Source organism: Bos grunniens, chromosome 10 (genome assembly GCF_055505025.1).
Source record: "Bos grunniens cultivar Pamir isolate PY7600 chromosome 10, Bosgru_T2T1.0, whole genome shotgun sequence".
NCBI classification, from domain to species: domain Eukaryota; kingdom Metazoa; phylum Chordata; class Mammalia; order Artiodactyla; family Bovidae; genus Bos; species Bos grunniens.
The window spans coordinates 20,775,318-20,791,849 of record NC_141174.1 but is presented as its reverse complement, the minus strand read 5'-3'; the positions used below and the strand labels follow the sequence as shown (position 1 = coordinate 20,791,849).

Genomic DNA, 16,532 nt, shown 5'->3' with positions numbered 1-16,532 from the left:
CATAGCACAGAAGTTTGACTAAGAAAAGATTCTAAAAATGAACTTGCAGCTGAAGTTGAAGGAACTGACAGAGATACTGATTTTTATAATGTATTCCACTAGAATATTTGTGTTGCATAGTTTAATCTTCAACGTGATTTTAATTAACAGTAGTTAAATAATTTCATGGGACTGAATTGGGATACTGTATACTCAAACATGTTAAAGTTAGCCATGTTGTTCCCTAAAAGTATGGAATACTTACAAAGAATTTCCCTTCCAAACTTAGCTTCTTCAACTGAAAATTTTAAATGTATAATTTTTACATGTTAAAATTTTTATATATACATAATATATTTATGTAACACACACATACTGAAACATACATATATACACTCATATGTATTTATATATATGTTTGAGTACATATAAATGTTTGTATGTGTATTCATGTATATGTTGTAATTGTATGTTTACTTTTTAAAGTGAGAGATATTTGCCTTTTTCAGTTAAAGGAAACTTGGAGTCAGGCTTGTTTAATTCCAAGCCTAAGTCGTTTTCCTTAACTGTGTTTTTGACATTTTTACTCTGTGGTGTCATAATAATTGATGACATGCATTTCCTCTACTAAACCCTGAGAATCCTTATTTTTCTGTTACATTTTAACTAGCATTTCAAGACTATCAGGTAGCACTGGATATGGTAGAAAAGTTCATTGAAGATGGCATTATATGGTTTATTAGTAGTTTATTCAGCACAGGAAAATACATTTTCATCATCCATTTTCAGCAGGCATAATTGTTCATCATAATTAATTTCTAAAACTGAATCTTAAGTGTATAATTTAGAACCTGATCTGAATAATTTAATGGTTTCCTTTCTTATTTGTAGACTGAATTTCCGTGCAAACTTTGTTTAATTATATGAATGATGGATAAGTTTTAAAGTTATAATCTTGAAATTTACCATTAAAAAATTTATCAAATCTTTCAATGTAACATTTTGTCCTTTAAAAACAAAAAACAAAAACAATGTATCCTAAAGGGTAATTTTCTTTTTATGAGCCTTTTGTTGAATTTAACTGATTTGTGGTTGATTTCATACTAAACTTTGAAACTTCAGTTTTACTAAATAAAACAAGCTTTTGCATATTACCCAGGTAAGTCACTGAAGAGAGTCAGTTTTTATGTTAATCCTGGCTTCCACTTGTAACATAGGACTAATAAATTGATATAGTGATGAAACAGGTTATTCATATATATAACACAGCATCTCAGAAGAATTGTTGTAGATAGGATCAGGTAAAATAGGAAAATTTATGTTTTTGTGTGTGTGTGTTTGAAATTGGTAGTGATGAGTATTGAGAAGTATATATAAAATTATTTTCATGTGAAAAATAAAAATGCTGTTCTAGGCAAGAAAGGAGGACAACAGAGTTTTATGTTTACCAAGACATAAGTATAGAGATATCATAGGTAGTATTCCTCTGAATTTTAAGACTTTCTTAATATCCTTAATGTATTAGAGATTGAGAGAGTAATGAATTGATTTTTCTAAGGTTTTCTTTTGTTTCATTACTGTACAACTATTTACAAAGAAGGTGTTCTTGAGATAATCCTCTTTACTACAGAACTTATTACTTTGAAATTGTGGTCAGCTCTAGAAAAAGACTTAACAGAAATCTGCTAACACCCTATTGCCCTTAGATAGTTTATAGCAACTGTGCATTAGTACGGAGAAATACAATTTGGAGGCTCTTAAATTTTTTACTTAAAAAGTACTCAGGTGATTTATAATACTTTCAGTGATTTTTATTATTTAGTGTTAAAAAAGTTATATGTATTATAGACTAACATTTTGGGCTGTGTCATTAAATACTTCTTATTACTATAAATACAAAGTCAAGATGGCTTTAAGGAACCTTGGAGTCCGTACTTTAGTCTTTTGTGTTACAGTAGATTTTTTTCATTCATCTAAACTAAAAGTTATATTCTTTTTTGCAACAGCCTTGATCTTGTTCTTTACTGCTTTTTAATACAAATTCTTTTTTGTATGTTTTTGCAGGGGAGGGCAACATAAAGTATTACATGTATAAATGAAAGTAAAATGTTTATTGAAACAGTAAAACTCCTTCATTTTCCTTTTTGGTATAAGGATGGGAAAAGCATGTTCTAATACAAGTTACTGGAAAATAAAATGGAGAAGATTAAGTCGTCTGTAATCTTATCACTCAACTTAGTGACTAAACAGCAACAGTCATATCACTCAGAGAGTCACTATTCACATTTTATACTTTTTCCTTTCTTTTTTATTACATACACGTATATACTTTTCTAACGAAGAACTGGGATGATGTTGTATGACTTTTATGACACTGTATGAGTTTTGCTTTTTTCTTTTAGCACATTTAAACATTTATTAATGCTATTGCTTTTTAACTTATTGACTACCTACTATTTTATCACTGGAAAGCACATGAAAGGTAGTATAGAATAGTGGACTCTAGAATCAAACTTCTTGGCTTCAAATTCAAGCTCTTCTACTTTTAGCTGTAGCTATGTGATCTTGGGCAAGTTATTTTCTCTCCCTGTGCCTCAGTTTCCTCGTGTATCAAAAGGGGGCGGTAATATACTTCATAGGTTTTTGGTGAGGATTATATCTGTTAAAATATGCAAGGCAATTAGAACAATGCCTACTAGTAAGTTAGTTACATAAATAATGATTGCTGTTGTTAACATTATTTATTAAAATAGTTGACTAACCCCACTGTTAGTCTTCAAGGTGATTCCTGATATTTTTCTATTGTAATAATTTGGAGAATATCCTTCACACAGACTTTTCTGTGCAGCTGTGATTATTTCCTTAAGATAAATACAGTGAAATGGAATCATCTGTCAAGGGGAAAAAACATTATTGAGACCTTGATGTATACTCTTAATTGCTTTATGGAAAGCCTGTACTAGTTTATCTGGCAGGGTTTGAAAGTGTCATTTTTATCCCAAGTACTAAAACTAAAAGTAAACCTAGATAAATTTTATTTCATCCACCCTAATCTTCATTTCCTGGAAATGCTCAGAAGTTTACTGTTGTTACTGTGAAAAGACTGGCATATTATTTTTACAAGTTTCAGATGCGTGAACTACTCTAGAAAGTGGTTGAGATAGCTGATTTGTCTCTTGCCAGTCTGTGTTGTAAAGAATTCACTGAAACACTAGATTTAAACTGCTTTCTAACATTAAGATTCTAAATTAAAGTTGATTAGTATGTGTTACATCAGTTAGAATGTATGTAGAGTCTTTAATTGAGAGACCTGTCCTCCCCTATCAAGTGACTGAAATTAGAGAGAAGTTTACATTTCTCTCGTAATAGTCTGTTGAGAGCTGTCCTTAGAGGTGGGTTGGTTCTTTTTATCTTCCACATACAGCTTCCCTGCCTGGTCCATAATGACTGCTCCAGTTGTTGACATTTCCCCCCAACAGGAGGGCGGTGAGGAGGGGCGCTAAAATAAAAAGTCAAGGATAGCTAGACTTTATCTTTCAATTTGTGACTTGGGAAATCTACCTGTCACTTTCTTCTAGCTGCAGGAGAGGCTGGGAGAGGTCTGTAAGTACATAGCATAGTGGTGGTGGTGCTCAGTTGCTCAGTCCTGTCTGACTTTCGCAATCCCATAGACTGTAGCCCCCAGGCTCTTCTGTCCATGGGATCCAGGCAAGAATACTGGAGCAGGTTGCCATGCCCTCCACCAGACACTCTTCTCGACCCAGGGACCGAATATGTGTCTCCTGCATTGGCAGGTGGAATCTTTGCCACTGTGCCACTTGAGAAGCCCACATAGACATAGACTCAGCTGAAATTCAGTGAGGGGGAAGTCCTGTTTTTAAAAGGGGTAAGGACAAGATGAATACTGGAGGTCAGTCATTCATCTTTGCCACGAGACGAAAGAAAGATAGCGCTAAGTCGAGTCCGACTCTTGAGATCTCGTGAATTGTAGCTCGCCAGGCTCCACAATAAGACAAAAAGTGCTTCACATCAATAAGATAAAGATCCATGATCTACTGGAAAAGTTGAACGTTACAAGTGCCTTGCAGTTATTGGCAAACAGTTCAGCTTTGCTCATAATTTTTTAAAATTGCAAATTAAAAATAGGATTAAGATATTTTTCATCTACTGAATGTATAGTGATATCTTTTTTTGGAAAGGTCTGGAGATGTAGACAACTAAAAGATTGAACATTTTTGGAGGACAGTTTAGAACAGTAGACCAAAAATGCCTATATATTTTAATCTACAGGTTTTGCAAACATACAAATGTATATGTACACGGATATTTATCATACCATTGCTTGTACTTTTGAAACAGACTAAATGTTTGTTACTAGAGAACCCCTCCTGTGTTATTCTATTCATGGACATAGCTATAATATTCAGAACTTGATGTGTATATGTTAGCGACATGAAAAGTTAAGCTATTTAGTAAGCAAATGTAGATAAAAATTGTTCAGAAGAACATAGAATCTGCTCTGGGTTTTTCTGGTGGGTGAGAACTTTCTTCATTTTATATACTGCTTTCAGTCTTTCGATGTGTCATATTTTTTAAATGAAACACCAAAACAAAGCAACAAATGTCACTCACTGTCCAAAACCTTGATTAGTTACTTGTGGGAATTTCACTGACTACATGCTGTCTCATGCTTATCTATCTACTTTGTCTTTTACTCGGTCCATCTTTTTTTTCTTCTTTGTTTTTAAATCAACTTTATTGACATAAAATTTAGGCATGGTAAATTGTATCCCTCCAACATGTACAATTTGTGAGTTTTAACAGATGTGCACACCTGTGAAATCAAGATACAGAACGTTTTCACCAAGAGATTGTGGCCCTGTTGCCGTCCATGCCTCCTCGGCTCCTGGCCACAGGCATCCACTCCGTGCTTTGTGTCATTGTTTTCCCCTCTCCTAGAAGTTCATATAAATGCATTCACATTTTATGTGGCCTTTTGTGTTTAGTTTTGCACTTAGCGTGATGCTTCAGAGATTTATCGTGTTGTTGCATGTGTTAGCAGTTTGTTGCTTGCTGATGAATATTCCTGCTGTGAGCTTCCTCTGTATTGTGTATTCATTCATCTGTCAATGGACAAGTTTATGTTGTATCCAGGTATTGGCTGTTGTGGCTAAAATGTCTAAAATGTTTTCAAAAGTAGTTGTATATTTCCCACCGGCATGTATGAGAGTTCCAGTTGTTCCCAATCTTGCTGACATTTGTTACTGTTGGCTTTTTAAGTGTTAGACCTAATGGGTGTGTAACAGTATCTTACTGTGGTTTAAATCTACATGTCTCTTATGACTAAGGGTGATGAGGATCCTTTGATGGGTTTATTAGTTATGCATATATCTTCTTCTGTGAAGTGTGTCCAAATCTTTTCCTCACTTTCAAAATTGAGCTGTTTGTCTTATTATTGACATGTAACAGTTCTTGTGATATTTTAGATACCACTAAGTCATCAGATGCAAGTTACAAATATCTTCTCCCCAGTCTGTGACTTTTTTTTGTTTATCTGAATCACTTGTAATGTCATCAGTGTCATTGTTATAGAGTATTTTTTCAAACTAAGGAGGACTTGTCCTTTCGAAAGAAGTGTGAGATGATGAAATTATATCAGAATATGAACTTGTATATTTCACTTCTGGACAGTTCACCTGATCTGGGGATTCCACTTAATGAATCACAACACTACTTAACACAGTGTTTTGTTAAATCAGAGCTAGAGAACAGTGACCATGGCAGTAAAATACACCGGTATATAAATCTCTTTCACTGTGACCAAGCAACAGTTATCTGTTTTCCCTTTGTGTGTGTGTGTGTGTGTGTGCGCGCGCGCGCACGCATGTGTGTTCAGTCACTCAAAAACAGTCTTCTAAACTTCGTTTTCCTCTAAAATAACTTCTTTTTCCTTCCCTTTTTCTTATTCTCCTGCTTTAAAAACTTAGCACGGTGTTGTACATTCTACGAAGAAGGACTGGTTCTCAGTATTGAAACTTTAAATTATGAGTAGCATAGTGACTTGATTTCCATTTAGAACAAGAGTTAAAGAGGTTTTATAAGACTAAGGCTTTTGGTCCAGGACAGAGATTAGCAAACTATGGCCCAGAGGCTAAAATCCAGCTTGATGCTTGTTTCTGTAAATGAAGTAAATGAATATGTGACATGTTTTCTGTGGCTGCTCTCACACTATGGTGGCAGACTGGAACTGTGGCACCAGTGACCATCTGGCCCACAGAGCCTAAAGTATTTACTGTGTGGCCCCTTACAGAGAAAATTCACTGACCTCTTGTCTAGGGAGAAATAGGTCCATGAACTTGTAGGCACCAGTAAAATGAGTCATTTCTGTCTGGGGGAAAACTCATGTTTCCTCAGAGACTGCACTGAGGCACCACTCATGATGATAAGGGAGGATGCTATCCAAGAAATTGGAACCTTCTCTCTTAAAAGTGTAATATATTCATTAAAATAGCATTGTGAGCACAATACTCATCACCATCAGACAAAGGCACTTTTTATAGTGTACTCAAGTGAGTCATATAGATTTATGTATTCCCCCCATTGCCTTTTTTTTTCCTTGCGAGAGTACTATTTTATTACATTTAGGTACAGAAATTTGAAAACAGATCTCATTTTCTTGCCGTATCTTTTCTTTTTTAACTGCAAGATATTTGCTTTACAACACTGTGCAGGTTTCTGTCGTACGTCAACATGAATCAGCCAGAGATGTCCTCTCCCCCCTTGAACTTCCCATCTCCCACCCATCCCACGCCTCTGTGTCCCCTATTGCCTTCTAAAGACACTTAGTAAAGCCCTCTCCTTTCTATCTATGTCTGTTCGTTCTTGTAGCTAGCCCCTCCATGCCTTGAGAGTAATGCTGGAGAAGTGAGATGTCAAGCAGTGTATCAGGGTTAGGCTTGGAGAACCCAGGATGAGTGGGAATGGGGAGGTGATCTGCAGAGGGAAATTATCCAAGAAATATAAGAGGCCTTCTTTATTGTTGGTACTGGGAGGATTTGAAAAACCCTATGGATGATTTGCCCTTCTAGTAGCCACTTCTTTCTAAGATAAATGAGAGTGACTTTAAGAAAGCAATAAGCATTTCTCATGATCTTATTCACTGAACTTTGTATTATGTGGTGAGTATTTTTATTGATAGGACTAATTAGAGAATCTTGTTAATTTCTATGTCTTTTATCTGTGTTTTTCCATTTTAAATCTGTCTGCTGTGTCATTTGTGGCTTCAGTGAAATGCTTCACGGGTCCTTGTTCTTTAAATCAGTATTCAGTTTTACTTACCTTCTTGTTCATCACTTATTTATTGACCTGTGATTACTTGAAATTCTACCTCAACAAACAAACAAACAAACAGAGTTCTGTGTAATTAAATGGAATTTTTGTAGATAATCACAGTCATCATTGAATATTTGAGACATAAATACCAGGTACCTTAACATCTGTTTATCTTAGAGACACTATATCATGACCAATCTCATTATTAAGTCTGAAATTTCAGACTCCAGTCTTGTGAGAAATTGCTTTTCTTTTAATGTCATCAGATAGCCAAATATTAAATATTATTAATTATGATCTAGGAGTTGAATTAGGATGCGATAACTTAGTGTATAATCATAATATATGTGAAGAGGACTTATTTCATTAATATTCTACTTCCCAATTTATGTTCATTAGAAATAATATTTAAATAGAAATATTTTTCTTAATACACAAATTTATTAAAATAGGATTATTAATAGGGGCACATTTACTTAGTTGTTAAGAACAGTTAACTGTGATTATAGTCTTAATCTCAAATGAGATATATATGAAATTGTTATGTTTGCTAAGAAGATTTGTGCAAATTTAAGAGATTCTTAATTTCTATAAACCAATAGAAAAATGTACTTATTTCTATTTTGGTTGTTTTCAAAGATGTTTTTATTAAATTATTAATATATTAAAATGTTACAAGTTTTTCACAGAAACCCTAAACTGAACATTTTTTAATATAATATTTTTTTTCTGAGTTATCTTATGAATAACATTTGTTACTTCTGAAGTGCTATCAGTTGCCAGGCCCAGAGATATAAGAGGGATGTAGAATCTGTTCATTTGGTGGAGTTAAGTTGGAAATACACCAGGAAGCCTTAATACAAGTTAAGTTAGTTCTGACATATACCGTGTATGTTTTTATGAACCTGAACATGTTTATAGTTAGTAGGTAGACAGAAGCATCTTAAAAAAACCCAAAACTGTTGAAGTCATGCATGTTTGTTGAAATGATAGCTGCCCTTTTCTTACACGTGGTTTATGCCTTGTTGAAATTTTTGAATTTTATTACTTGTTAGTCACTAGTTTGTATGTATTCAGAGTTGTAGATTTATATAGTAATAGGATGACAACATTTTTTCCAGCTTTCTATCTAAAATATTTTTGAGGAGGAATCTTTTATTTTTATTTAAAATACACTTATGTCTATGTTTCATACTAGACATTCATAAATAAAGGACAACATAGTTGTGTTAATGACTTAATCATCATTTACTGTTTCACTTGAAAATTACAAAGAGTAATATTCTAGTTAACTTCAGGTGCATGCAAATATTATTTTTAATAGCCCAAGAATAGGACTTATATTACTAAAAATCCCATGGAATACTTAAATGCTCAGAATATACTCCAATAATTTAAATTTTATTGAATATAGAACTAACTTACTTGGAAAATATACACAAACTATGTGATATAAACACAAATATTTATACATTCCTTTCTTACTGGATTTCACCCTCCCAGCTCTGTTAATGTGTGATTCAGTCATTTAATATGATTTTATAGTTCTTCTATACTTCCATGCAATCTGTGGTTTTGATCAGGTGTTTCTTTTTTTCTGCTAATGTAAGTTAATTGTTGTAGCACAGCTAGTCTCTGATTATCCATGCTAAGTGAGAAAAGAGTACAGAATAAAAAATTGTAATTTAAAAATAAAAAAATCTCAGTCAAGGCATTTTTTAACTTTTTTGTTTACTAGCAATTTCTGCAAACACCCCTCCCCCCATCACTTCAAAAAAATGATATCCTTTCATTTTAATTTCTTATTCTGGTTTCTGTTAGAAGTGCTAAGAATGAGTAACTCTTTCTAGAAGACATAGGGGTAGAAAGTGAAGTTTTGGATAACCTACATGCTGAGTAATCCTCCTTTGAAATACAGCAAATGAGTTAAGGATTTCATAGAATTTTTTTCCTAATTTATCTCAGAAGTATTCTAACCCCCACCCCCCCAAAAAAAAACCAGCTAGTACAGAAAAGACCATATTATAAATATTTTCATATTCTGTCCATGACCCATAAGTACTCAAATAATCCTATTTAATTAAGTAGTTTTTCTGATTCTACTCATTTTTGAATCAAGTAATTGTTGAAATGTTCTGCAAACCCTTGGTTATATTATTAGTATATTAGAGGGAATTTTATTGTCATTTTTCAAGAATTTCACTTAAATAAAAATTCTTATTGTGTCCTGTTCTTATTGTAGTCATGGAAGAGAAATCTTTTAGCCTTGCCATCAAGTTGAAATTGTCCTTTAGATTTCTCATGTTTATAACCTCAGTAATTCTAGCTAGTAAAACAAAAACTTCATAAATATTCAAAAGGCAGCCTGGACCAGATCCAAACAGTTTCAGTTATATACTGCATTGTCCTACTAGAAATTTGTATTTTTTATTTATGTTCCCTTCCCACCATTTGATATGGCTGTCATAGATCTTCAAAGTATAGAATGAATTTTAGTATTTAGATTTCTAAAACTCCATTATCAGAAGTCATTTTATCTTCAATAGTTCATCTGTGTAAGAGGTTTTTTTTTTAGCCTATATTCCTCTGCAATCAACAAAGTTTCTAAACCTTTTAGAGTTTTGTAGATAGATAGCCACAGCAAATTGTGTTCCTAAATTTCTCTATAGAGTTCTTGTAGAATCATACAACTAGTAATGTTCATTAAATATTATAGTTTAATTATCACCAACATTATTATACATTATTCATTGAACTTCCTTAGATCCATTTTGACACCATTTCTTCTTAAAAGTAACATAAAACCAAAAAACTCTGAAGGTAATCACACAAATTTTTTGTCTTGCGGTTTGAGCTGTATTAAAACTTAAAGCAGCCCTTCCAAATGGCCACTTACCACTTGTAACTAGTGGTCAGATGACCTTAAAACACCATTAAATTTGTATATATTGTAACTTGAATTGAAAACATTCTGGGAGGAGAAAAGAGAAGACTGCTCTTGTAAAGCTGACTTAAATCACTTTTAATACCTGATTATTTATGTTGACATTTTGTCCACTGTTTAGCATTCCCTTTTGATTTATGTCATGCTGAATTACATGTAGATCATTGTTTTTTTAAATATTTTGAAAAAAGGAAGTTACAGTTCATTTTCTTAAACTCTTAATAAGTTTAAAATTAGTGTTTCATGAAGAAAAATTTCTGAGTATTCTAATGGCTTTTTTAAACAAATGATTTATTTGCTAGGTAAGTTCTCTTCTACGCTTTATGAGACTGGTGGCTGTGATATGTCACTTGTGAATTTTGAACCAGCAGCAAGAAGAGCGTCCAATATCTGGTATGTGTGAAGTCGTGTTAGGGGAGTTTATGTACTTGCATAATAAGTTTGCCATTTTTAAAGTTTGTAAACCTTGAGATAGAAGAGTTGTTTGTTTATATTGGCTTAAATAAATTCACATTATGCATTGGTTGCCAAAAAGTAGAACTGTTTACTGTGGAAAAAAAAGAAAACCATTATTAAAAGCTATTACAAGTTTTTGCTTTTTGTTTGCTATTATATGTTTTTAAAAATTAAGTAAAAATTTCCTGTAGATCTTACTGTGGGATAGTGGTTTCCCACAATTTCAAATTTAACTCTCTATATATTGCATGATGGAAAAAATTTATTAGAAAAACATTTACACAACTGTGTTCAAACCCATCAATTCTCTTTTTTGGTGTAATTTCAAATTTTTATTTCTGTGTGAGGATTTCAGCCAAGTGTCTTTTTAAGTGATCGTCTTTCATTTTGTTTTAAAATGTGTTTACCAACTATAAGGAGGAAGAATTTCTTAAAATATGAGTCATGTGTTGCATTTAATTTCTTTTCTCTCCTTCCCTCAGGAAGAAATTATGTAAGATAACAGAAGTTTGGAGGAAAGCAAATAAGAAATAGAAACCTTGATCATATAACACAGTTATAATTTAGAATGTGTTAAAATTTTTCTGAAAATTTTTCTAATCAAATTGCTGTATTGAAATTCATTGTTGGTTGATTAGCTCACTTTTTTTTTTTTCCACAAGGGTCATTTGATTTTTATTTTAGGACTTATGTTTCATAATGGGATATTTATTTAAATGTTACATATCTATGGGCAGTTCACTTAGTTTTTTCAATTTTGAGAGGCTATTTAAAGCAATAAGATGTTGTTGTCACTTCGCATGAACATTTAAAAAACTGTACTCTTTAAGCTCTTTTAGTACTGTTTCAGAGTTTACCCCCTCAGATTGAATTGGGGTGTTTAGATAATTTTGTAACTGTGGAAGCAACAGGAGGATGGAGCACTGAGAACAATTATGTTTAACATAATTCAAGATAAGAACAATTCCTTACACCATAATGTGTTAAGGTCTCAAGTTTTGAAATCTAAACTTGAGTGAACTGTGGAAACTGAATTGTCATCTTCTAGACTACCATATCAGAGAAGGCAATGGCAACCAATTCCAGTACTCTTGCCTGGAAAATCCCATGGATGGAGGAGCCTGGTAGGCTGCAGTCCATGGGGTCGCTAAGAGTCGGACACGACTGAGCGACTTCACTTTCACTTTTCACTTTCATGCATTGGAGGAGGAAATGGCAACCCACTCCAGTGTTCTTGCCTGGAGAATCCCAGGGACGGGGGAGCCTGGTAGGCTACTGTCTATGGGGTCACACAGAGTCGGACACGACTGAAGTGACTTAACGTAACGTAGACTACCATATAGATTAAATTTATCGTGGCTCTTGGCAATATGTTAATTGCTTTCTTAAACAATTTTCACAAGAACCTTAAAATCAGTTCAGTTGTGTCCGACTCTTTGTGACCCCATGGACTTCAGCACATCAGGTTTCCCTGTCCATCACCAACTCCTGGAGTTTACTCAAACTCATGTCCATTGAGTTGGTGATGCCATCTAACTATCTCATCCTCTGTCATCCCCTTCTCCTCCCACCTTCAATCTTTCCCAGCATCAGGGTCTTTTCAAATGAGTCAGTTCTTCACATCAGGTGGCCAAAGTATTGGAGTTTCAGCATCAGTCCTTCCAATGAATATTCAGGACTGATATCCTTTAGGATAGACTGGTTGGATCTCCTTGCAGTCCAAGGGACTCTCAAGAGTCTTCTCCAACACCACAGTTCAAAAGTATCAATTCTTCGACACTCAGCTTTCTTTATAAGTCCAACTCTCACATCCATACATGACTACTGGAAAAACTATAGTTTTGACTAGATGGACCTTTGTTGGCAAAGAAATATCTCTGCTTTTTAATATGCTGTCTAGAATAGTCATAACTTTCCTTCCAAGGAGTAAGTGTCTTTTAATTTCATGGCTGCAGTCACCATCTGCAGTGATTTTGGAGCCCCCCCCCCAAATAAAGTCTGTCACTGTTCCATTGTTTACACATCTATTTGCCATGAAGTGATGGAAACAAATGCCATGATCTTAGTTTTCTGAATGTTGAGCTTTAAGCCAGTGTTTTCACTCTCCACTTTCACTTTCATCAAGAGGCTTTTTAGTTCTTCTTCACTTTCTGCCATGAGGGTGGTGTCATCTGCATATCTGAGGTTATTGATGTTTATCCCGGCAATCTTGATTCCAGCATGTGCTTCTTCCAGCCAGCGTTACTCATGATGTACTCTGCATATAAGTTAAATAAGCAGGGTGACAATGTACAGCCTTGATATACTCCTATCCCGATTTGGAACTCAGTTCTAACTGTTGCTTCTTGATCTGCATACAGATTTCTCAGGAGGCAGGTCAAGTGGTGTGGTATTCCCATCTCTTTAAGAATTTTCCAAAATTTGTTGTGATCCACACAAAGACTTTGGTGTAGTCAATAAAGCAGAAATAGATATTTTTCTGGAACTCTCTTGCTTTTTCGATGATCCAGCGGATGTTGGCAATTTGACCTCTGGTTCCTCTGCCTTTTCTAAATCCAGTTTGAACATCTGGAAGTTCATGGTTCACATACTGTTGAAGCCTGGCTTGGAGAATTTTGAGCATTACTTTGCTAGCATGTGAGATGACTGCAATTGTGCAGTAGTTTGAGCATTCTTTGGCATTGCCCTTCTTTGAGATTGGAATGAAAACTGACCTTTTGGAAACACTGCTGAGTTTTCCAAATTTGCTGGCATATTGAGTGCAACACGTTCACAGGATTTGAAATAGCTCAAATGGAATTTCATCACCTCTACTAGCTTTGTTCATAGTGATGCTTCCTAAGGGCTACTTGACTTCACATTCCAGGATGTTTGGCTCTAGGTTGGTGATCACACCATTGTGACTATGTGGGTCATGAAGATCTTTTTTGTACAGTTCTTCTGTATATTCTTGCCATCTCTTCTTAATATCATCTGCTTCTGTTAGGTCCACACCATTTCTGTCCTTTATTATGCCCATCAACTTCTTAATATCATCTGCTTCTGTTAGGTCCATACCATTTCTGTCCTTTATTATGCCCACCTTTGGATGAAATGTTCCCTTGGTATCTCTAATTTTCTTGATGAGATCTCTAGACTTTCCCATTCTGTTGTTTTCCTCTATCTTTGCACTGATCACTAAGGAAGGCTTTCTTATCTCTTCTTGCTATTCTTTGGAACTCTGCATTCAAATGGGTATCTCTTTCCATTTCTCCTTTGCCTTTTGCTTTTCTTCTATTCATAGCTACTTGTAAGGCCTCCTCAGACAACCATTTTGCCTTTTTGCATTGCTTTTCCTTGGGGATGGTTTTGATCACCGCCTCCTGTACAATGTCATGATCCTCTCCATAGTTCTTCAGGCAGTCTATCTATCAGATCTAATCCCTTGAATCTATTTCTCACTTCCAGTGTATAATCCTAAGGGGTTTGCTTTAGGTCATACCTGAATGGTGTAGTGGTTTTCCCTACTTTCTTCAATTTAAGTCTGAATTTAGCGGTAAGGAGTTCATGATCTGAGCCACAGTCAGCTCCTGGTCTTGTTTTTGCTGACTGTATAGAGCTTCTCCATCTTTGGCTGCAAAGAATATACTCAATCTGATTTTGGTATTGACCATCTATGTCCATGAGTAGAGTCTTCTCTTGTGTTGTTGGAAGAGGGTGTTTGCTATGACCAGTGCATTCTCTTGGGAAAACTCTATTAGCCTTTGCCCTGCTTCATTCTGTATTCCAAGGCCAAGTTTGCCTGTTACTCCAGGTGTTTCTTGACTTCCTACTTTTGCATTCCAGTCCCCTATAATGAAAAGGACATCTTTTTTGGGTGTTAGTTCTGGAAGGTCTTGTAGGTCTTCATAGAACTGTTCAACTTCAGCTTCTTCAGCATTACTATTTGGGGCATAGACTTCGATTACTGTGATATTGAATGGTTTGCCTTAGAAATGAACAGACATCATTCTGTCATTTTTGAGATTGCATTCAAGTACTGCATTTCGGACTCTTTTGTTGACTATGATGGCTACTCCATTTCATCTAAAGGATTTTCCCACAGTAGTAGACATAATGGTCATCTAAGTTAAATTCACCCATTCCAGTCCATTTTAGTTTGCTGATTCCTAAAATGTCAGTGTTCAGTCTTTCCATCTCCTGTTTGACCACTTCCAATTTACCCTGATTCGTGGACCTAACATTCCAGGTTCCTAAGCAATATTGCTCTTTATAACATCGGACTTTACTTCCATCACCAGTCACATCCAGATCTGGGTGTTGTTTTTGCTTTGGCTCTCTCTCTTCATTCTTTCTGGAGTTATTTCTCCACTGATCCCCAGTAGCATATTGGGCACCTACCGACCTGGGGAGTTTATCTTTCAGTGTCCTATCTTTTTGCCTTTTCATACTGTTGATGTGGTTCTCAAGGCAAGAATACTGAAGTGTTTCGCCATTCCCTTCTCTACTAGACCACGTTTGTCAGAACTCTCAGAAACATGACCCTTGCCTAACTCAGTGAAACTATGAGCCATGCTGTATAGGGCCACCCAACCTTGTGCTGGAAGTACTCTTATCCTGTGAGGAAACTGAGGTATTAAAAGATGAGATAACTGCCCAAGATCTCATGCAGTTGAGGAAGAGATTTGAATATAGATACTCTGACCCACAGGCTATGTGCCTTATCACGACCCTAGGAAAATTTGACTTTCTATTTTGAAGTTTACATGGAAAAGTAAAGACAATGTAAACATCGTATAATTGTTCATGCATTTATTTTTCTTCTACTACTTGACAAGCTGTTTATTCCCTAAAGTATTTTTCATTTTATTTTAGTGACACGGATTCTCATGTATCCAGTTCTACCTCAGTTCGATTTTATCCACATGATGTGGTAGGTTTTCCTTTATTTTTATAAAATGATATATTTTCATATTAAGTAGTTCCATAAAGCAGAAAAATGATTTGGTTACATAATATTGATTTTGTTGAAAGCTATGGCAAAATTACCTTTGCTGTTCCATAATGGATCTCTTTTCATAAGTCCTTTGTTAAGAAATATAAAACACCATAAAGTTGGATTAGCTATATATGAATGCGTAATTATACTTCTGAGGGTTTGCAAAGGTCTTATTTACTCACCAATGTCATAATCTAGGTGTGCCATTTTAAAACTTCACTTTGAATATTATGGTTTTGGTACATAGCTAACTGATTTGGTACTTACCTAACTGCTGGTTAACTATTAGTTATTTTTATATCAGTGTGTATGTCTCTGTGTGTGTGTGTGTGTGTGTGTGTGTGTGAGTGAGTGTGAGTGTGAGTGGAGAGCTTAGTGACATTGCTCTATTGGAAAAAAAACATACAAGATACAGTAGGTATGTTTTAAAAAGATAACAAAGATAGCACTGCCTTTGTGTGATATATATAAAGATGTATATATTGAGGTTAAAAAAATAAAGTAGATGAAATCCTTATAAGCAATATATAAGAGATATTTAGATAAATTTAGTGCCAAAAGGAGTAATTATAATCTGTTTGCTCAAGTCCTTTGTGTTCATAGTAGTATTTTCCACCATTAAATGGTGTGAGAGCCTTGAGATAGCACAATTCTGGCTAGTGCTATGCTAGATGTAGTCAACTTTTGATTCTTTGAGAGGAAGGAGAAACTGGTGAACAGGTGAATGGATGAGTTGAACCTGAAAGAAACGTATGTGGTAATATCCTGTATAGCCTCAGCTGAGCAGACTGCCAAAACAAAAATAAATGCGTATGGGAGGGATTTGAAAACAGCAGTAATGAT

The 16,532-nt window shown here is 34.7% G+C and overlaps 1 protein-coding gene across 16 annotated transcripts in view; it reads left to right on the top strand.

The window, feature by feature from the left end:
• Positions 1-16,532, top strand: part of PCNX1 (pecanex 1) — a 184,440-nt gene that overhangs the window by 78,715 nt on the left and 89,193 nt on the right. For 15 of the 16 annotated variants that reach the window (XR_015134089.1, XR_015134088.1, XM_086319972.1 and 12 more), the window contains 2 exons: positions 10,558-10,648; positions 15,566-15,623. The exons of the other annotated variant lie outside the window; for it this stretch is intronic. Coding sequence is in view for 13 of the 15 variants with exons in the window: in XM_086319972.1 (XP_086176098.1) it covers positions 10,558-10,648; positions 15,566-15,623 (149 nt within the window). In the remaining 2 variants the exon portion in view is untranslated. The remainder of the gene's footprint in view (positions 1-10,557; positions 10,649-15,565; positions 15,624-16,532) is intronic. 16 annotated transcript variants of the gene reach the window in all.